The 23,296-nt window shown below is 37.2% G+C and overlaps 1 protein-coding gene across 2 annotated transcripts in view; it reads left to right on the forward strand.

The window, feature by feature from the left end:
* The window catches only part of ATRNL1 (attractin like 1), an 808,308-nt gene that overhangs the window by 332,697 nt on the left and 452,315 nt on the right, over positions 1–23,296 (forward strand). For both annotated transcript variants that reach the window (XM_070780901.1, XM_070780902.1), the window contains one exon: positions 6,323–6,384. In XM_070780901.1, coding sequence (XP_070637002.1) covers positions 6,323–6,384 — 62 coding nt within the window. The remainder of the gene's footprint in view (positions 1–6,322; positions 6,385–23,296) is intronic.

Genomic DNA, 23,296 nt, shown 5'->3' on the forward strand with positions numbered 1-23,296 from the left:
TCACTTTTCACTTTCATGCATTGGAGAAGGAAACAGCAACCCACTCCAGTGTTCTTGCCTGGAGAATCCCAGGGACGGGGGAGCCTGGTGGGCTGCCGTCTATGGGGTCGCACAGAGTCAGACACGACTGAAGTGGCTTAGCAGGAGCAGCATGTACTGTGTACCAAATAGTGCTCTACATAGTAGACTAGTGCCCCAGATAATGTGAGCAAGGCTAGTGTTCTCAAGGACTTTACATTTTAGTGGGGAAAGATATTTTAACTAATAATCAAACATCAACCAACAAATCAGATAATTTCAGAATGAAATATTTATAAAAGAAGTAGGTTCACATAACAGTATAGAATAAGGGAGAGGGCAGCTACTTTGTCTCAGTGTCTTAGAGCAGTGTGTTTGAGGTGAAATTTAAATGATAAGGAGCTAGCCCTATCAACCAATATCACATGATGACCAGTTGCCAGTATCGCTTAGAACAGTTCTTCATTTATCTCTATTTAGTTCTTTTTCTGTAGGTCTTCCGATTTCATTGGAAGGGACCTGGAGTTGCTGGATACTCTTCCTAGATGGAAAAATACTGAGAATAGTCAGATACATTTGCAACTAATGCTCGTATCATTTCTTTCTGCTACTCCTGCCTTTTTCTCTTATCTGTTCTCAGTATTCCTGCCTATTTTTAGATAACCATGTACATTTATATAGAAAATAGGGCACATTTAGTTTTTTTTACACCATTAGAGTCACTAAATTCTGACACAGTTTATAATTTACAATCGTTATTACTGTTTTTGTCTACCTCTGCTACAAACACTAAGAATCTTTTTTTCAGTGATATATCCAAGAGTCTGACATGGTGCCCAGATTATAATAGACTTCCAGTGAAATATTTGATGGCTGAATACATTAACTCTCCAGAGAGGGAAGCTTGAGAGGGAATCTGCTTGAGTTAGTATTTGCTTGGCCTTGTTCACCAGTGCAACCAAATCTCCTTGATCTGCCTTCCCTTTTTACACCCGTACCTGATGCTGGACTCACTGACACAGTATCTTTCCAAGGCTATCTCCTGTGGAACTTCTTAGAAAATCCCAGGTGGAAAAACAACGAAAGAGATTTGCAACACCCATTGTAATACTGACTTTCTGTTTGAACAACCAATATCAGACGCTGTTCAGCTTGAGTCCCTAGAACCCAGATGGCATGCTAAGTATAGAGACTGCTTGTGCCATCCACACTTTTTCTTCAGCACAATTATGTTAACAGATTAGACACAGATAGATAATACAAGTTTCTGAATGTGTTAGTGGTTTAGTTCATTATTGAAGCTTGTAGATGCTTGCCTTGTCTGCTTTCTTTTCACAAATATTCTTTGGGGAAATTCAGGAAGGTATTTTCATGTGTGTCTGTGTTTTGCTTACTTGCCTCAAAACATGATTTTTTTTTTTTCCCCAAGTTACTTAGCTATATGGACCTAGAAAGGGCAAAAAGCAATAATAAAATTCTGCAGTACCAGCCTGAGTCATGTACTTTGCCATCCTAAATGTATTTTAACACTGTTGGCTATAACCAGTGTTTTTGCATTACTTATCTTGAAGGAATACAAAACCCTTTGTAGATTAAAGAGTCAGAGTGATGATAGCTAACACTACATATATAAATGTGTAGTGGTAGTGTTAGTTGCTCAGTCGTGTCTGACTCTTTGCAAGTCTATGGACTGTAGGCCACCAGGCTCCTCTGTCCATGGAATTCTCCAGGCAAGAATACTGGAGTGGGTAGACGTTCCCTTCTCCAGGGGATCTTTCCAACCCAGGGATCGAACCCAGGCCTCCTGCATTGCAGGCAGATTCCTTACCGTCTGAGCAATGAGGGAACCCCATATGTGTGTGTCTCCCTCTCTCTCTCTCTCTCTCTCTCTCTCTCTCTCTATATATATATATATATATATATATATATATACATGCCGTTTTCCCTCTCCTCAATATGTGTCACTTGGTTTTTAAAGATTTCCAGGCTCTGTTCCTCTCCCAGAGTTGGACCTTTTTTCCTTTGTTTCCATTTTCCCTGCTCTGCTCAATTTTGATTTCACTTCCAACAGTTTTTCCTCAATATGGGGTCTGTCTTGGAATAGAGATTTGAGTGGTTGCTTTTGAAAATTCATGTGTCCCAAGCTGTTCTAGCCTCTTTTGGAACTTCTCGAAGACCCTTTGCACTCATATGCTCTTGGAGTAGACAAAACCACTTCAGTTTTTACTTCCTGTATTCAGATCGGCCTGCCTGGTTCCGGTGAATGTCTTTGGATTATCCTGTTCGTTCTCTGCTTACTCCCACGTGAACTCTGGTACCATATGTGCCTTGTGCCCTGGCTTATCAGTACCTGTTCATGTTTCAGCAATCAAGAGGATGAGAATTTTTCATTTAACTGTGTTGAATTATTTTCTTCTTCTTTTTTTTTTTGCAATTTACTTGATATAGATAGGTAATGGGCAGACAGATAGATACTGAGTTTTTTTCTTTTAATGTAGAAACTAAGGGATATTAAACAAAAATCTATGCTACCATTGTCACTCTCCACCTGGAACTTGACCTCACCGATTATATTTCTCAGTTTCTGAGTAGTTAAGCTTTTTTTGTTTATATTTAAAATTACAGTTTTAATCTGATAGTACATAAAACCCCTACCATTTGGAATTTTTAAGTAGTTTCTCTGCATAATGTATACTGTCTGCTTTTCTAAATGCACTATGGATTTAGGAAAATATTTGTTTTCCTGTTTTATGTGCTCCTGATTCTGTCTGCTGTTTTCTAACAGATCTTTTTGAAAGTTCAATCTGTAGTTGCTGTCTCTACTTCCTCACATTACATGTTCACCTTGTGTTCTCTGTTTAAATGAACATTCCCAACCTTTCATTGAAAGTGCATTTGTTTGTTACCCATGCACAAGGTTGATGTCAGTTCAGTTCAGTTCAGTTCAGTTGCTCAGTCGTGTCTGACTCTTTGCGACCCCATAAATCACAGCACGCTAGGCCTCCCTGTCTATCACCAACTCCCGGAGTTCACTCAGACTCACGTCCATCGAGTCAGTGATGCCATCCAGCCGTCTCATCCTCTGTCATCCCCTTCTCCTCCTGCCCCCAATCCCTCCCAGCATCCCAGTCTTTTCCCAGTGAGTCAACTCTTCGCATGAGGTGGCCAAAGTACAAATTTAATATTAATAGTCATATTCCCATCTTCATCTTACTCAACCAACAAAACCAACCAAGACTTTCTTCTTGCAACATTCCTTTTCCTTGACATCCTTGACACAATGCTCTCCTGATTTCCTCCTACTTAATTGTTCACTTTTTTGTTAGTTCTGATAATGGGGTTGCCCTAAACTTCCTTTCAGTTTTAAATGACTCATATCCAATCTTTACCAGGCCCTCTCACCTTTCACTCCAAATTATGTGCGCGTCAACTTGGTTTTATCTGCAAGGATGTTACACTTGTACAAGCTACTATCATAGCTAGAAAAATCCAGTGTCCTTCTTGTTAATGTCCCTGTTTTTCTTTATCATCTCTTCCTCACCCAGAAGCCAGAATATTTTTCTTGAGAGTAAGATCATGTTATTATATGACTTAGCTCTTATAAAGCATTCCAAACTCTTTATCATGCTAAAGACCTAGGTGAATTAACCCCAACTTGTCACACTGTACTCATTTTGTAGCTCACAATACTGCAGCTGTTGTGACTTCAGTTTCTTAAACATCTCTAGCCTAAGCATGCTATCCTCTAAGCCTTGAATTCTCTTCTAACAGATCTTTGTGTGGCTTTACCATTCTTTTGTATGTCAGCTTACCTATGGCTTCAGTAAGTCTGGCTTACTGAACTGCCTGATCTAAACTAGCTACGTAGCCTTCTCCTTCATTACATCACCTTATTTTTCTTTGGAATATTTGCCATTATCGAAAATTATGATATCCACTTATGAGTCTACCTGGTTATTTTCTGTCTCCTGCTATTGGGATGCCAATTCCAAGAGACAAGGAACTTTGTCTTATTTACAAGGTTGTCCCCAGCTCCTAGAACAGAGCTTGCTTAAGCAGTATTTCTTTGAATCTTTCTTCATGATCTGAATGACTGAATAAATTAATTTTCTGTCTGCTTGTTCAGATCAGTTATGAAAGAGATACACATATTAAAATTTTACTATTTAATTATGTTACCTAATTCTTATTGAAGTCCAACCTTGTGTTTTCACTTATTTGGCCTGCATATTATTTTTATGAATTATTTGTGCCTTTTATGTTTTATTAGACCAGGTTTTGATTTTGAATTTCACGTTGCTATTTATATTATCCTTCATGGCTTCATTGTTGTTGTTTTTAAGAGCCAATTTTTTTTTTCTTCCCTCACAATCCTTTATATTTTGGCTATAGGTGTGTCACTGTTGTGGATGTGCTGTCTATAGAAAACATAAAGTAAATTATGCCTTTTAACATGCTATGGAAATCTCTTTCTTTTGATGAGGATTCAGTCTGTCACATTTAATGCAACTGCTTCTATACTTCATCTTATTCTTTTATTTTTAAGCTTATTATTTATTTCGTTTCTTTTTTCTTTATTTACTAATTTATTCAAGTCTTTATTCAGGTTCTTTTTCTTTATTATTTTATTTCTCAACACTGTCTAATTTTACCTTCCTAATCCAATTTATCTTAAACCAATTTCATTTATTAGGATTTCAAAATAATTATCCTTTTGAAGATTATCCAGTTAGTTCTCAATTGCTGTATTCTGAATCATCTTACTATGGTTTTAAGTTATTGTTGACAGTATTATTTGGTAAGCTTTGTTTGTAAGATACTCTCATGGACAGTACCTGGGGAGATGATTCATCTGTATCATTTCCATTTTAAAAGATGTTTGTTCTTAAATTTTTTAAAATGTTTTCACCTAGAACCAATCTCCTATAGCAATTATCTTTCCTCAGTCTCTGTGTAAATGCTTTGTAATTCTTCAAATGCTTAGAAGCATTTTGGAAATGAATGTTATTATATTTAAGCTTTCATGTATATACAAAAATTTAACTATCTTCACGACTCACTATAATTCTTTGTTTTATATAAGAAACAATATTTCTTATTTTAGAATGCCATTTCATTTCCTTGCCCTGAAAACTGGTACAATTATGAAATTCATTTCCTTTGTTTTCCTTCACTCATGGATTATATCCCTGTCTGCCTTTTGTCTAATGTCTGAAAATGGTTTTTCTGTATATTTTGTATAGTTTTTAGTTCTTTAAGATGAGAGAAATCTCATATTTGTTAGTCTGTTTTCAATGGAAGTGGAAATTGTATTACATATTTTTGAAAGATTTACATAAAAGATTATTAAAGGGGAAGGAGATTTCAAGAACTTAATTGTTCACCTCCAGCTACCTGGAAAAATTCACTAGTGTTGACCAGCTCCTTTATACATGATGTAAAAGCATGATATTTATTGTATTATGCCTACTATATACCAGATATTATGGTAATAATTTTATTTCTATTAATTGAGTTAGTCTTTCCTGTAACACAATGAAGTAGATGCTTTTATTATTACTGTTCACACATGGGACAAAAGTAGGTTAAATAGGTTTCCAGGATATTTACACCTAATAAGTGAAAAAATTGGCTTTTCATATCAAGTATTCTCTACTTACATGCTACGTTATTGACTAGTACAATGTATAATAATTCTTCTTCAAGAAATGTTTTACAATATGATCTCTATAATGTTAACAAAAGTGGAGAACAACTTTAGATTATTGACTTCTCTCCTGAAATCATTAACATGAAAATATAAACTTTTAATATGTTTTATTCTTTCAGGGGTTTATAACAAAATAATTGCAGCTTCATTAGACAATAATACATGAGAAAAACCAGTTCCCTCTGTTTCCTTTGTAGAGTTGAAATTAATTTTTTTATCTCATAAGCAATTATCAACTGTATTGATAGAAAAATATGACCATTATTAGATGTAGAAATGCATTTGCATGTTTTAGTTAGGCATATTTTATAGGATTTCAAGTGACAATCTTAGCATAGATTACTGAAATAATTTTATAATAGTTTTCTTAAAGCATTTAGTGTTATAGCCTGTGTAAAGGTTGTATTCAGTTTTTGGATGTATGAGATGTTGTCAATGAAATTTTGGTTCTAGCACAAATGATTTATAATACGGTAATCCAAATTTCTTGATGATTTAAAAATATTGTATTTACAAATGCCATGAAACATCACCACTTTGAAGAAGAACATAGATTCAGTAAGTTTCAAACTTCCTTTTATTTTGATTTTTCAGATTGCGTTCTCACAACACAACACAATCATGGATCTTGTGCAGTTTTTTGTCACCTTCTTCAGGTAATTTGCTTTTATTGACTTTGAATGTGTTAAATCTGTATTCTGATGGCCTGTCAATCTGTTAGGTAGTATCAGTTCTTTAACCTTGAATATGATACAGTGTGTCTTGTATAGTTTTATGTACTTAAATATATACTGCAGAGCGGAAGAAACATATTCGACATGTACTATTACAGGATTATTTTGCTATACTACTATTTAATAGCTAGTTAATTTAGTGGAAAGAAGATAATAACCTTGCGTTCTACTGTCACATAAGTAATTAAAGCCTGTTTTAATTAGTGAAATTAACAGTGTTTTCATCATATTGATTAGGTATGTTTCCTAGCATTAAAATCAATTTCTTGGATTTCTTAAGTTGTTATTGTATGTACTTAGCAATGTGACAAAATCAATAGGGGATGAGAAAAAGGATGTATTTTTTTGCCCTCAAAGAGCATGTAATCTGGAAGTACTAAATGTGACCTAGACTATACCATAATTTCCTAGAACTTTAGTTATTTGAGATGTTAACAGTAGGTTCACTAAAAAGAGTTCCATAATTAAATATGTTTGGAAAATACTATGTATACTAAAGTTAAATAGGTCTCTTTATCTCACAGTTTTTAATGTGTTCATTTGCAGTGTATCGTTCTAAAAGAGAGGATAGATTTTGTAGCATTTCTCAAAACCTAAAAGTTCTTTTCACAGAGCATTTATGTTCATTTCCATGGGATGTAACTAAACAATGGGTGAGGAGAAGAAGCTGAGTTTCACTGATAGAATATCTGAGACATGGCATCTAGTTTGGTGGGCTGGGGTGGGTGGTGAGGGAAGTTCTCAAGGGAGGGGACATATGTATACATGTAGACGATTCACTGCATTGTACAGCAGAGACTAACACAACATTATAAAGCAGTTATACTCCAATAAAATAAAAAGACCTAGTTGGTCAATACAGTACTTAAAAAAAAATATTATCTTTATTAACACGATTATGATGTGTACAGCTTATACTGATCCACAGGGTGCCTTTGTGTGAATTAGACAATCGTGTCTCCTCCTTCTGGTAGACATAGCCCCACATCACAGCACAAAGATGCAGATGATTTTGACCTTCACTCACCACGTTGTCTGGGCTGCTTTGTACAGTAAAGAAAGTGAAAGTTGCTCAGTCGTGTCCGACTCTTTGCGACTCCATGGACTGTATAGTCCATGGAATTCTCCAGGCCAGAATACTGGAGTGGGTAGGCGTTCCCTTCTCCAGGGGATCTTCCCAACCCAGAGGTTGAACCCAGGTCTCCCACATTGCAGGCAGATTCTTTACCAGCTGAGCCACAAGGGAAGCTTTGTACAGTAAAGAACCTGTTAAACCCAGTCCTTTACACAGATGGTATGCCCAGTACTTCCTCTGCACCTAAGTAAATGATAAGTATTGGTTATCTTATCAAGATACCATACAATACTTGAATTCCTAATCCCTTATCCACAGGAGTGAGCAAACATTTTTTATAAAGGGCTGGTTAGTAAATAATTTCAAGATTTGTGGGCTATAAGGTGTCTGTGGTGCTAAAGTAGCCTGAGTCAGGTTGGAAACAAATGGGAGTGACTATTTATGTTCCAATAAACCTTTACTAGAATGAAAATAGCTGGTAGCCTGAATATGGGCTTCCCTGTTGGTGCTAGTGGTAAACAACCTTCCTGCAAATGCAGGAGACATGAGAGACCTGGGTTCCATCCCCCCTGGGTGGGGGACATCCCCTGGAGGAGGTCATGGCTACCCACTCCAGTATTCTTGCCTGGAGAATCCCATGGACAAAGGAGCCTGGTAGGCTGTAGTCCATAGGGTCACAGATTTGGACACTACTAAAGTGACTTTACGTGCACACAGGCTGAATCCTGCCTGTGGACACAATTTGTCCAACTACTGATCTAACTTATGCCTGAATGCCTTTAATGGCAGGAAACAGAACATCTCTTGTGATAGCATTTTCTAATTTCAGATAATTAGTTGTTCTTTATAATTGAGATGAAATCTGCCTCCCTGGGATAGCTATTCTAATTTACCCATATGTGCCCATACATAGCAAGTCTAATTCCTTCATCTCCATTTACGGCCTTCCAGTTTTCTAAACTCTTTTCTCCAATTCACACATTATCTTTTCAGTTATTTGCTTCTTGTCAGAATCCTTGCCATGTTAGTCACTTTGCTCTGAAAACAATCAGGTTGGTCTGTCACTTAAAAACATTAATTTCCAAAATTTAATGCTGAAAACATATTTCTTACTAACATTGCAGAGTTCATTCATATTTAAATTTGTCCCTTAAAGATGAAATTTGAGGAAACATCTTAAATATATTTAAACACTTTCTGATTTTATACTTGTGAATATTAAGGGATATTAAAACTTAATGATGTTACAATGTTTTTGAAAAGTGTTAGAGGTTATAATCAAATGAGGTTTATTTAATGCATAAAACTAAAAGTTTTTGACAGGATAATGTAGATGTTAATATACTGAAAAGTTTATTTTGTATAAAAATTCACAAAGCTGAATTGATAAAGTATTTAAGTGTTTAGGGTTTTAGTTTAAGCTTTTGAATTTGTGTGTTCAATAGCTCTTTTATTAAGTAAAAGAAAGCAAGTGTTAATGTGTACCATGTCTTAGAGATGATCCTATTTATTATGTTGGCATCATAGACAAAGTAATATACTCTTGTTATTGTGTGAGATAAAATGTATTTGATGGTTTTTTTATCATTTAAATTTTTTCAGTAGTGAAATGTAAATTAGATGATTTTAGAATTGTCTCACTGTTAAGGAAAATCATGGACAGAATACTTTTAAGTTTATTTTTATATTAAGTAGACTTACTGTTAAATTTTAAAAGAGAGTTTTAGACAGTTCAGCTTTTATGGGCAGCCTTCAATCAGGCCACTATTACTGCTGTTGCTGTCTCTGTATTACTGAAGTAGTATAGCTGAAGGGTCAGCCTTTCATTTAGCCAAGGTTTAAAGGAGGCCAGTGTCAGCCTTTGACTTTTATATTGGGAATAGTTCTGGTGGTAAACGTAATTCAGTCAGTACTAGTTAGATCATTTATAGTCACAGCCTGGCTCTGGTCTTAGCTTTCGGCGCCATCTAAGCAGATTACCTGCAAGTGAAGTCGCTCAGTTGTGTCCGACTCTTAGAGACCCCATGGACTATAGCCTACCACGCTCCTCCGTCCATGGGATTTTCCAGGCAAGAGTACTGGAGTGGGCTGCCATTTCCTTCTCCAGAGGATCTTCCCGACCCAGGGATCAAACCCGGGTCTCCCGCGTTGTAGGCAGACGCTTTACCATCTGAACCACCAGGGGAGCCTAAGCAGAACCTAGTTCCTCTGAATCTCAGTCCTTTTAGGTTTTATTCTGTATTGGAGTGTAGCCAGTTAACAATGTTGTGATAGTTTCAGGTGAACAGCGAAGGTATTCAGACATATATAAACATACACAAATATGTATGTCCTTTATCGTAATAGAATTAAAAGGTGTGGTTGTTAGAGCCTGTAGTGTACTGTAATATACAACAGTGAGTAATTAAAAAATTGAAAGAAATCATTTAAGAAATAAAGACTTTTCTGGTATGTAAAATCGAAAAGCAAGTCTGTGAATCTGAAAAGTCTGAATATTTTAAAGAAGTTCAGCCTGGTAAATTAAGTGGAGCTATAGCAAGGACCCTGTACCATTTAGATTTTTAAATGGTGGTTCTAATTTTCACTGTCCTACAAGGATTACATAATGCTTTTGATTTACCATCTTGACCAAATGGAGGATATTTTCAGAGGTTGCCACTTGGTCTTATCTTTCTTGATGGATCTTACCTCATAGGCCAGAGACACAGTGTAGGGGTTTACTCTAACCACTTTGTACATAAATTCTAATTATACACTTGAAAAGTAAGGAAATTATCACTTGTTGTTGTTGTTGTTCAGTCACTAAGTTGTGTCTAACTCTTGGTGAACCCATGAACTGCAGCCAGGCTTCTCTGTCCATCACTATCTCCCTGAGTTTGCTCAAACTCATATCCATTGAGTCAGTGATGCCATCCAACCATCTCATCCTCTGTTGCTCCCTCCTCTTGCCCTCAATTTTTCCCAGCATCAGGGCCTTTTCCAATGAGTCAGTCAGTTCTTTACATCAGATGACCAAAGTGTTGGATCTTCAACATCAGCATCAGTTCTTCCAATGAATATTCAGGGTTGATTTCCTTTAGGACTGACTGGTTTGATCTCTTTGCTGTCCAAGGGACTCTCAAGAGTCTTCTCCAGCACCACAGTTCAAAAGCATCAATTCTTCAGCATTTAGCCTTCTTTATGATTCAACTCTCACATCCGTACATGGCTACTGGAAAAACCATGCTGCTGCTACTGCTGCTAAGTCGCGTCAGTCGTGTCCGACTCTGTGTGACCCCATAGATGGAAGCCCTCTGTTCCTGGGATTCTCCAGGCAAGAACACTGGAGTGGGTTGCCATTTCCTTCTCCAGTGCATGAAAGTGAAAAATGAAAGTGAAATTGCTCAGTCATGTCCAACTCTTAGCGACCCCATGGACTGTAGCCTACCAGGCTCCTCCGTCCATGGGATTTCCCAGGCAAGAGTACTGGAGTGGGGTGCCATTGTCTTTTCCATAGCTTTGACTATATGGACATTTGTCAGCAAAGTGATGCCTCTGCTTTTTAATACACTGTTTAGGTTTGTCATAGCTATTCTTCCAAGGAGTAAGCATCTTTTAATTTCACAGCTGCAGTCACCATCCACATTGATTTTGGAGCTCGAGAAAATGAAATCTGACAGTCTCTACATTTTCCTCATCTGTTTAGGTTTGTCATAGCTATTCTTCCAAGGAGCAAGCATCTTTTAATTTCATGGCTGCATTCACCATCCACATTGATTTTGGAGCTCAAGAAAATGAAATCTGACAGTTTCTACATTTTCCTCATCTGTTTGCCATGATGTGATAGGACCGGATGCCATTATCACAGGGTATATGTATAGACACAGTTTCCCAGTATGAGCCAGGATTTAGCCAGAATTTGTTATCTGGACCCTGGAGACACCCCAACTCTAACAAGGGGCCTTGGTGGTGTTCTAGTCATTGGCTATCTGGGTCATCACTAACCCTGTGTCTTATACTAATGAAAATATATATTAATTTGTCTTGCACTGAGTATATACCCATAAATATACTTGTGTATATACCCAAATAAACACGAATCTCTTAAAAGTAGTCATACACATGTTCCTTTGGGAATCATTTTATACACTTTTCAAGATGTTTCAAGACAACCTTTCTTCTGTGAACTCAGCTACCTGTTCAGTCAGTGGATTCTGGATTTGTAAATTAACTCATCTTGGAACTGAGCAGAGGATCACAATCGTCTCTTGGGGCAACAACTCTCAGCCTTTACCCCTCCATTCCTACTTCAAGTAATGTTAAGTAGCACCATTGTTAGCTGCCCACCTATTTTGCTCCTCATATAGATAACATCCGTTATTAGTCATCCCACAGGTCTTTGTTGGGCAGCACCCTTGTCTGCTTCTCCAGGCTTGTTGATCATTATCCTAATTGTGACCCCTGGATTCTGACAGTTAAACACTGACCCTTGGTCTTTTTCCCTTTGGGACTCCATCACCTAACGCCTAGCTCTGTCACTGCCTCTCCTGTTGTTAGCTTTGCTCTTCAGAAGAAAGCCATCACTGAACTTAGCAGATGATCCCTTTCATCAGCAGATTCCTCATGGCCTTGGTGAAATGATGCATCCCATGGAAAGTAATCTTGTGGTAGTTCTTCTGACCTTACACAATACATTCTTTCTGGCACATTTCCTCCTGTCAGCTTCTTTATTCTCTTTCTCTTCCGTCTTCTCAGGGAACTCAGGCTTTTCCATTTCACTTTGCATTGGCCATTGCTTTATCCAGACTTCTAAGAGTCACTTCTTCTTCAACTTTGCACCATCCCCTGGAGTCTTCCATGGGGTATTGCATTTCCTGGTCCGAGACTGTGCACCAAAATTCATGAATCCTGGCTGATTCCATCCCCCAGGATCAGATACCACTGATTTCTAATTCCTGTTATACTCCCCTGGCTGTTGCCATCACCTGCTAGCCAATTCTTGCAACTCTTCCAAGTATATAATCTCCTTCCTTTTTTATCAGCCCAAGATGCATTATGCTGTCATTAAACCCTAGTTATCAGTCTAGCAACCAGAAGAGGAGACGTTGATAGCTTGTTGAGGAAACGACCCTATTGTTTCTATAGTTGTTGAACTGACTTCCTCAAAAACATCCATCTAGATATTTCATTTTAGATATTCCTATCCCATATTTCAAGAGCTCCAATTTTCCCAAGCATGGCCATGGTCTTTACATAAGAGGACTGCTTTAGCTGAGCAGTCTATCATCTCTGGAGCTCTGCAGCTCTCACCCTTGGATCATTAGTCTGCTGCTCATTCATATTGGCTCTTCCACTGTCAGGGATACGGGTCTGAATTAAAGCTATAAAAGAGACCCCCTGGCTCTTATATTTAGCCTGTAATATTTGTTAATGGCCTTCAGTCTCTCAGTAGCCCTTTGCCGGGTTAATGCAAACATTCAGTAATTATCCAACTCCACTATCTTTTGAAAACATTTTCCCCAGATCACCACTGGTGAAATCTTTAGCAGTTGAAGTCTTCTTCCAGGGCTGAATCAAGCAACATGGGTGGTTTCCCTTTAGCCTGCCAAGTAGTGAGTGAGCCAATTACAAATCTCAGTTTTACCTCCTGCTATCTTAGACTATGAGTCCTCAGAGAAGTGGAGACCAGAATGGCATTAGCCATGCAGTGAATGTATTAGGGGGAACTCTTGTGACGGAAAGATCAGGGGAGAAGGTGAGAGATCTTTTAGACCACAGTGCCAGTCTGACATTTGTGAAGTGGAGCAGGAAGAAACGAAAGCTGAATGGAAGAGCCTAATTGTGTGATTTAGATTCCATTGCAGTCATATGTAAAGTCTGACAAGGTCAGTGGTGAGTCTTCAAGTCAAACTGCATGTGCAGAGGAGTTACTCATCTCTCAGGATCAGGCCTTCCTTGCTGTCACCGCCATGCTCAGAAAGTGTGGCCTTGGTGATTACTTTCTGTCTCTATGATCTTTACTAATCTAGTTATCTGATGTAAGTAATACCATATAATACTTGTCCTTCTGTTACTGGCTTGTTTCACTTAGCATAATGTTCTCAAGGCTCATTCATGTTGTGATATATGTAAGAATTTCCCTTCTTTTAAGGCTGAATTATATTCCGTTATATGTATTATATATACCACATTTTGATTATCCATTCACCTGTTGATGGACACTTGGGTTGCTTCCCTGTTTAGCTGTTGTGAATGATACTTCTGTGAATTTGAATATATAAGTATGTATTTAAGATCTTGACTCAGTTCTTTTGGGTATATTCCCAGAGGTGAGATTGCTGAGTCGTATGGTAATTCTATTTTTAACGTTCTGAAGGGCCTCCATACTGTTTAATTGTACTGTCCGCATTCTCAGCAGCAGTACCACAGGTTCCGATTTTTCCATATTCTCGCCAAACATGTGCAATTTTCATTCTTTTCCTTCCTTCCTTCCTTCCTTCTCATAGTAGCCATCCTAGTGGATGCAACTTGGCATGTCTTTGTGGTTTTGATTTGCATTCCTTTAATGATTACTGCTGATAAGAACATTTTCATGTGCTTATTTGCCATTCATGTCTTTTTTGGGTCTATTCTTTTGCCCATTTTTATGCCAGTATCATACTCTCTTGATTACTGTAGATTTGTAGTAAATTTTGAAATCTGGAAGTGTGGATCCTCCATCTTTGTTCTTTTTCAAGATTTTTTCGGGCTACTTAGGGTCCTAAAATTCAAATGGATATGGGTATCCAGATAATTATGTGAGCTTTCCCCCTTTTTGTTAATATGGTGTATGACATTGATGCTGTTTATATGTTAGACCATCCTTGCATTTCAAGAATAAATCCTTTTTGGTCACCATATATAATTCTTTTAATAATAATAATTTCCCTTTTTCTGTGTCATTATTCATAAAGAATGTTAGTACTTTTCTTTAGTACTTTTCTTGTGTCTTTGTCTGACTTTGGTATCAAGATAATGCTGGTCACATGGATTGAGTTAGGAATTGTTTCCTTTTCTTTAATGTCTGGAACAATTTGAGAAGGATTGGTATTAGTTCTTTTTGAAATGCTTGGTGGAATTCATCAGTGAGGCTATCAGGCCCCAGGCTTTTCTTTGTCAGGAGATTTTTGATTACTGATTCAGTCTCTTTACTAGTCATAGTTCTAGACATTCAGTCAGTTTTTTCATGATTCAAGCTTGGTTGCTTTTGTTTTTTCCTTAAATCACAAATTCCTAAATTGTCCATTTCCTCTAGGTTACACAGTTTGTTGGTGTGCATTTGTTCATAAAACACTCTAATAAATCCTTTTTATCATTTTAGGATGAGTAGTATTATCTGTACTATATTTATTTTTAATTTATTTTTAGTAAGTTGAATCTTCTTGCCTTTTTTTCCCCCTTAGTAAATCTGGCCAAAAGTTTGTTAGTTTTGTTTTTCTGTTTGACGAACCGATTGCTGGTTATGTTGATTTTTCTCTATTATTTTGTATTTCATTTATCTCTGTTTTAATCTTTATTATCTCCTTCCTTTTGCTAACTTTGGGTTTAGTTCTTTTTCTGATTCCTTAAGTTTAAAGTTAGGTTGTTGATTTGAGAGCTTTCTTGTTTTTCCATGAGAACATTTATAGTTAAACCTTTCTTCCTTAGCACCACTTTCGCTGAGTCCCATCAGTTTTAATATGTTCTGTTTTCATTTTCATTTGTCTCTAAGTAGTTTCTGATTTCCCTTGTGATTTCTTCTATAAGCTGTTGGTTGTTCAAGAGTCTGGTGTTTCATTTCCCCAAATTTGTGAATTTTCCAGGTTTTTTTTTTTCTGTTAATTTATTTCTAGCTGTATTTTGCTGTGGTTGAAGGAGATACATTTCATGATAGCCATTATTTTAAATTTATTGAGACAATTTGTGACCTAAAATATGTATAGCCTGGACAATATCTCATGTGCATTTGAGAAGAATGTGTATCCTGTTGTTGGCAATGTGTTTTATATATGTCTGTTAACTAGTTGGTTTATTGTGTTGTTCTAATTCTCTGTTTCCTTTCTTCTGTTTACCTGATGTTCCTATCCATTATTTAAAGAGGAGTTTGAATTGTTGTTTTAACAATTTTGAATTCTCTTTGTCTCTAGTGAAATTTCAGTCTTAATTTATATCTTGTTTTATATAAACTTAGTATCATTTTGTTAGAATTTCCCTCGTAAATCTAATTACTTTCAGCATTTTTTATCTTATTAGATTTAAATGTGTCTTGTACACCACAAATAACTGGACATTGTTTATTCTGTTTTAATAATCTGAAAAATCTCTGACTTTTAAAGTGACAGGTTTAATAAATTTCTATTTATTGTGATTACTAATGTATTTTAGTTTTTTCTTCATCTTTTCACTTTTTAAAATGCTTTCTCAAGTCATCTTTCTTTCTTCTCCCCTGCTTTCTAAGAAATTGAATATCCTTTTAATATCCTTTATTTTTTTCCTTTTATCAGTTTAAGGATTATACATTTTATATTTTTTCTTTGATGACTATCCTTAAATTTTAACATGTATATTTTTTCTAACCAGCATTAATGTTAATCAGTGTCTTTTTTTTCCTACTCCTAAATCATATAGGAACACTAGAAAATTTGAAACTTACAATTTTACATACAGTTGTTTAATTTTCAATTCATTTTCTAATTTAAATTTATTTTTTTAAATAGCCTTATTGAGATATTTAAAGTGTAACTCATCTATTTAAATCGTAAAGTTCAATGGCTCTGCAGCCATCTTCACAGTAATTTTAGAACATTTTCATCACCCCCCAAATAAACTGTATGCACATTTGTAGTCATTTCCCATCCCTCTCAGACATCCTAAGTTTTAAACAGTCACTGATCTAGTTCCTGTCCATAGATTATCCTATTCGGAACATTGTCGTATAAATGGAATCATACAGTACGTGCTCTTTTGTGACTGGATGCTATCACCTGTGACAGTGTTTACAAGATTTGTCCATGATGTGTATGTATCAGTGTATCATTGCTTTTTATTGCTAAATAATATTCCATTGTATGGATAAGACACTTTTCATTTCTCCTTTTTTGGTTGATGGGCATTTGAAGTTTTACCTCTTTTTGGTTCTTGTGAATTATGCCACTGTGAACATTTGTGTTCAAGTTTTTGTGTGGCTATATGTTTTGCTTCTCCTGAGTATGTACCTGGGAGGGGCAGTGATAAGTCATATGGTAACTCTGGACTTAGCGTTGTGAGAAACTGGCAAACCATTTTCCAAATGAGTTGCACCATTTTACATTCTCACTAGGAATGTATGAGCGTTCCAGTTTCACCATATTCTCAGTAACATTCTTTTTTTATCTCTCTTTTTTTGGTTATAGCCATCTTAGTGGGAATAAAGTGCCAAAAGAAATGGTGAAACTATTTTGGAGGATCCAGAAAGGAAAGGGTTAGGGATCTAAAGAAGAGAAAAAGAAAGAAAAAATAGGAGTTTAGCAATTAAAAACAAGAATAATCACAGATGACCTTATAGAAGTAAGAATGTGAGTGGGAAGAATAATTTAAAATTAATACAGTGACCAAGATTTAGGAAAATGAAGCAATCATGTTGTCCACGAAGATATTTCAAAAGACAAAAAGGAGAGATGTAACAAGGAGAGAGGTAAACCTAAGTCATTAGTATCAAAATGGCATAGCCCAGAGGGGTATGTGCTATAAACATTCTTTTTTTTTTAATGCTATAAGAACAAAGAACGCTGGTAGAATGCAAAATACAAGTCCTCCTCTTCCAAAGTAAAATTATGATAATGGATATGTGAATGGAAATAAGGCCTGAAGATACAGATTTCCCTAAGTAGAAACCATAAATTAAATCTTGTTATATTGGAGGTTTCTTCAGGAATTCTCTCCCTGGCTTTGCTATAGAAGAAAACAGACATATAGGTCCCAACTGTTCTTTTAAACCAAAATACCAAATATGGCTCGAGTAAAAATGTGCCAAGTTTATTGCAACTTAGCTAAACCAGTGCTCCATGTCTCATTTTCAATGCTGAGATTTAGAACACTATAGACTAAAACATACTTCTGTAAGAGTGATATCAGTAACATCACATTTTCACCAGAATGTTGACTAACAATTCAAAATAACATGTCCTAAACTTTCTGTCTTGGCAAACAGCTCTTTTTTCTATTAATAGCATTTTCTAGCTCAGTTATGGGCACTGCTGCTCCCCCTGTGTCAATACATTTAATCCATGCATAAAACCTGATTCTTCCTTCAGTCTATCAATCTATTATATTCAAAACAGCAAAAATGATTTTTAACATAATTTATGAGAATCCATTGTTTAAAAGCTTCCCTTCACATTTATAATTCAAACTAGACTTACAAATTCCTCTGAAACCAGGCCTAATTATATGCCTCCTCTCATACTCTCCACGAATTTGCTATATTACAGTCTTTTTTTCTTTGAAGGTATCTGGTTTATTTCTTGTCTGTTCTGTTTTTCATTCCTATAAAGTCTTTTAAAATTATTGTGCAGTAAAATTCCACTTGGTGGGATACAGCCATATGAATTCTAAAATATGTATCAGTTCAGTTCAGTCGCTCAGTCGTGTCCGACTCTTCGCGACCCCATGAATCGAAGCACGCCAGGCCTCCCTGTCCATCACCAACTCCCGGAGTTCACTCAGACTCACATCCATCAAGTCAGTGATGCCATCCAGCCATCTCATCCTCTGTCGTCCCCTTCTCCTCCTGCCCCCAATCCCTCCCAGCATCAGAGTCTTTTCCAATGAGTCAACTCTTCGCATGAGGTGGCCAAAGTACTGGAGTTTCAGCTTTAGCATCATTCCTTCCAAAGAAATCCCAGGGCTGATCTCCTTCAGAATGGACTGGTTGCAGTCCAAGGGACTCTCAAGAGTCTTCTCCAACACCACAATTCCAAAGCATCAATTCTTCGGCGCTCAGCCTTCTTCACAGTCCAACTCTCACATCCATACATGACCACTGGAAAAACCATAGCCTTGGCTAGACGGACCTTTGTTGGCAAAGTAATGTCTCTGCTTTTGAATATGCTATCTAGGTTGGTCATAACTTTCCTTCCAAGGAGTAAGCGTCTTTTAATTTCATGGCTGCAATCACCATCTGCAGTGATTTTGGAGCCCCCCAAAAAATAAAGTCTGACACTGTTTCCACTGTTTCCCTATCTATTTCCCATGAAGTGATGGGACCGGATGCCATGATCTTTGTTTTCTGAATGTTGAGCTTTAAGCCAACTTTTTCACTCTCCTCTTTCGCTTTCATCAAGAGGCTTTTTAGTTCCTCTTCACTTTCTGCCATAAGGGTGGTATCATCTGCATATCTGAGGTTATTGATGTTTCTCCTGGAAATCTTGATTCCAGCTTGTGCTTCTTCCAGCCCAGTGTTTCTCATGATGTACTCTGCATATAAGTTAAATAAGCAGGGTACAATATACAACCTTGATGTACTCCTTTTCCTATTTGGAACCAGTCTGTTGTTCCATGTCCAGTTCTAACTGTTGCTTCCTAACCTGCATACACATTTCTCAAGAGGCAGGTCAGGTGGTCTGGTATTCCCATCTCTTTCAGAATTTTCCACAGTTTATTGTGATCCACACAGTCAAAGGCTTGGCGTAGTCAATAAAGCAGAAATAGATGTTTTTCTGGAGCTCTCTTGCTTTTTGGTTTCTTGTAATCATCAGCTCTACCATAGGCCAGTTCCAGAATGTCAAGGAATCCTTCATAGGGCCTCCTTTACACTGATGCTTTTTCTTCATCCATAAATCCTGGCACCTATTGGCTGGTACCCTGTCACTAGAGTTTTGCCTTTTCCAGAATGTCATGTTCATGGAAACATACAGTATGTTATCTCCTGAGACTGATTACTTTCCATTGACATACTCCTTTTAAGATTTATCCAAGTTGATTTTTTTTCCATCAGTAGTTCATTTCATTTTTGTTGTTAAGTGGTATTCCATTGAATGAATAGACTCCAGTCTTGTTTATTCATCCACCCTTGGATAGATATGACTTGTTACACTTTTTGGCAACTATGAATAATGCTGCCCTGGACAAGATACATAACTTGTAGGGGATTGTGCACACATAAGTTTTTGTTTCTTTAGTGAGATTAAAGAAACTTTCTTTAGTGGAAGTGAGATTGCTGAATCATTTGGTAAATGTATATTTATCTTTATAATAACTGCAACTATTTTTTCAGAGTGACTGTATCATTTTGCTTTGCCACTAAGAAAGTATGAGGGTTTTGGTTGTTTCAAATCCTCAATACTTAGTACTGTCAGAATTTTTTTTATTTTAGCCATTCAGATGTGGTAGTATCTTGTTAGTTGCTCAGTATTTTCTGACTCATTGCGTAGCCCTCCAGGTTCCTTTGTCCATGGGATTTCCCAGGCAAGAATACTGGAGTGGATTGCCATGCCTTTCTCCAGGGGATCTTCCTGACCCAGGGATTGAACTCTGGTCTCCCGCATTGCAGGCACATTGTTTACCGCCTGAGCCATCAGGGAAGCCCCCGTGGTAGTATCTTATCATTTTAATCTGCATTTCTCTAATGGCTGACATTGAATATCTTTAAAAGACTGGTCTTTCCTTTTGAAATGCCTTTGCAACTCTGTCAAAAATCAATTCATCATCTAGTTTCCAGTCCCAGGAAACACTATATAAACATACATCTCTCTTTATGTCCCACTGGTCTCAACTATAAAACCTGGATGATGTGCTTGGGTAGTTTCATTGGACAGATCAGGGAAGAACACCAAAATTCAGAAACACCCTGAAATGTTTGAAAGTTAATGGTTTCTCCCCTCCAGTCTCCTCTGACTTCAGCCTCAATGTGGTGTGAAAACTTAGAGTGACTATTGTGGTCTAGACAGAAAACATCCTGGAAAAATCCTCCAGTTCTTTTTTTTTTTTAATTTTTGGTCACGCCTGTGGCATATGGAACCTGGGAGCCACAGGTTTCCCTGACCAGGGATCAAACCTGCACCCAGATGCAATGGAAGGCAAAGTCTTAACCACTGGAGTGCTGGGGAAGTCCCCAAATCCTCTATTTCTGACTTATTCTGTGGAACAGGAAATTATTAAAGCTACAAAGAGAGTAGGGGAGATCCACCCCCCAATTTTCCTTTCTTTTCAAAAATTTACTCATCCCCAATTCCAAGCAGCCTTGAGGCAGTGACATTAGCTGCAGCTAAAATGCCTGGGAGGGGAAAGCTGCTCGAGCAAGATCTCCAAGAGGTGCGAGTCTTCTAGGTAATGTGGAACTGTGATCGTAAGAGTCTACACAAGTCCATTGCTTTTGCCTCTTCTCTGTCCTCCCAACGCAGAATGTGGTCCAGTCACAGAAGTGGGTAGTTATGTGCCAGAGGAAGGCAAGGTGAAGTCCAGAAAAAGTTTGGGAAATATCAGAGAGAGAAAAGCCATCCCAGAAAGTTGAACTTTATACGACAAAGGTCTGTATAGTCAAAGTTATGGTTTTTCTGGTAGTCATGTATGGATGTGAGAGTTGGACCATAAAGAAAGCTGAGCACCAAAGAACTTATGCTCTTGAATGGTGATGTGGGAGCAGACTCCTGAGAGTCCCTTGAACAGCAAAAAGATCAAACCAGTCAATCCTAAAGGAAATCAGTTCTGAATATTCATTGGAAGGACTGATGCTGAAGCTGAAGCTCCAGTACTTTGGCCCTCTGATGCGAAAACTTGACTCATTGAAAAAGACCCTGATGATGGGAAAGGTTGAGGGCGGGAGGAGAAGCGGATGGCAGAGGATGAGATGGTTGGATAGCATCACTGACTCGATGAACGTGAGTTTGTCCAAGCTCTAGGAGTTGGTGATGGACAGGGAAGCCTGGTGTGCTGCATGCAGCCCATGGGGTCTGTTGGAAAGAGTTGGAAACGACTGAGCGACTGAGCTGAACTGAACTGAAAGGTAAACTAATGGAATCTTCCATGTGAGGCTCTTTTCCTAATTAGCATACCAAAAATTTTAAGAAGAGGCTAATGGTTAGAACTCTGCCCAGGCCTTAGGCAGAATCCACAGGACAGACTCAAATAGAATTGAAAAAGCTTTGGGTACATTGTAAGCACAGCCTACTGATACCTAAAATAAAATATCTCTATAATAATACCAACATCTCTATAGGATAAAGTAAGACCTCTGTCCCTCTGTAAGTTTGATACATCAGAGAGGGCTGTGATGGAAGTGGGCCATTCTTCAGCTTGGTTAGCAAGTCAGCGAGTGTCTGTCAATATTTATTCATATCTTTTAAGAAAAACTTTATTATTATTGGATCTGTTAACCATCCATATTGAGAAAAGTACCATTTGACTTCTACCTCATACTAATAATAAAAATAAATTCCAGGAAGAAAGGGAAAACAATGAAGTATCTAGAGAATAATATGGGAATTCTTCACATCCTTAGAAATAAACAGAACACACAAAGCACATCAATAAAATTACAGTAAAACTAACAATTTTTGTCATCAGAAGATGTCTTTAGCATCATGCGAAAGCAAGCCATCCAGTACTACAAAATACTCACATCCTATATAAAGGACAAAGGCCTTATAGTCACAATGTATAACGTGTAAGTAAAGAAAAAACAGTCTTAAATCTCATTACTGCTCCCCTAAAATGGCAATAGACTTGAACAAGCACTTCGTGAAAAAAGATATAAAAGTGGCTAACAAAATATCAAAAGGCACTCCATTTAGTTTTTATCAGGGAATGCAAATTAAAACCACAATGTAATACTGTTTACTGTTCATCTGTCATAGTGGCTGGAAAGAACAAAATTTTGTTGTTAGTCACTCAATTGTGTACAAATCTTTGTGACCCCGTGGATTGCAGCACGCCAGACTTCCCTGTCCTTCACCATCTCCTGGAGTTTACTCAAACTCATGTCCATTGAGTCGGTGATACCATCCAACCATCTCATCCTGTATTGCCCCCTTTTCCTCCTATCTTCAGTCTTTCCCAGCAGGAGGGTCTTTTCCAAAGAGTTGGCTCTTTGTATCAGGTGGCCAAAGTATTGGAGCTTCAGCTTCAGCATCAGTCTTTCAAATGAATATTCAGTGTTGATTTCCTTTAGGATTGACTGGTTTGATCTCCTTGCAGTTCAAGGGACTTTTAAGTGTCTTCTCCAACACCACAGTTCAAAGGGATCAATTCTTCAGCACTCAGCCTTTTTTTATGGGCCAGCTCTCATATCCATACATGACTACTGGACAAACCATGCCTTTGACTATATGGACATTTGTTGACTGTCCAGATCAAATGTTGGAGTAGTCGTGGAACTGTAAACACTTCTGGCAGTCTAGAAGTTTGTGCAGCAACTTTGAAAATAATGTGACTATATTGTAAAATTGAGTTTACATATCCTATGTTGATCCAGCTATTCCATTCCATCAAAGATCACATTAAACACATTTGTAATAGTGCATTTCAAATAGCTAAAACCTTGGCATAACCCAAATACCTAAAACTAATAGAATATGGAACAATGAAAAAGAACAGATTAATCCTCAAAGAACAATATAGATGATATTCATCAACAAAGTGTTGAACAAAAGAAGCTAGAAATAAAATAATATTTTAAGGTTACATCTGTATAAAGTTCAAAATAGGCAGAAACAAACTGCGGTGCTAAAAATTTTTGATAGTGACCTGTGAGGAAGAGGGGATGGGTAAAGTACTGTTTCTTTACTG

This window comes from Bos indicus, chromosome 26 (genome assembly GCF_029378745.1).
Source record: "Bos indicus isolate NIAB-ARS_2022 breed Sahiwal x Tharparkar chromosome 26, NIAB-ARS_B.indTharparkar_mat_pri_1.0, whole genome shotgun sequence".
NCBI lineage: Eukaryota > Metazoa > Chordata > Mammalia > Artiodactyla > Bovidae > Bos > Bos indicus.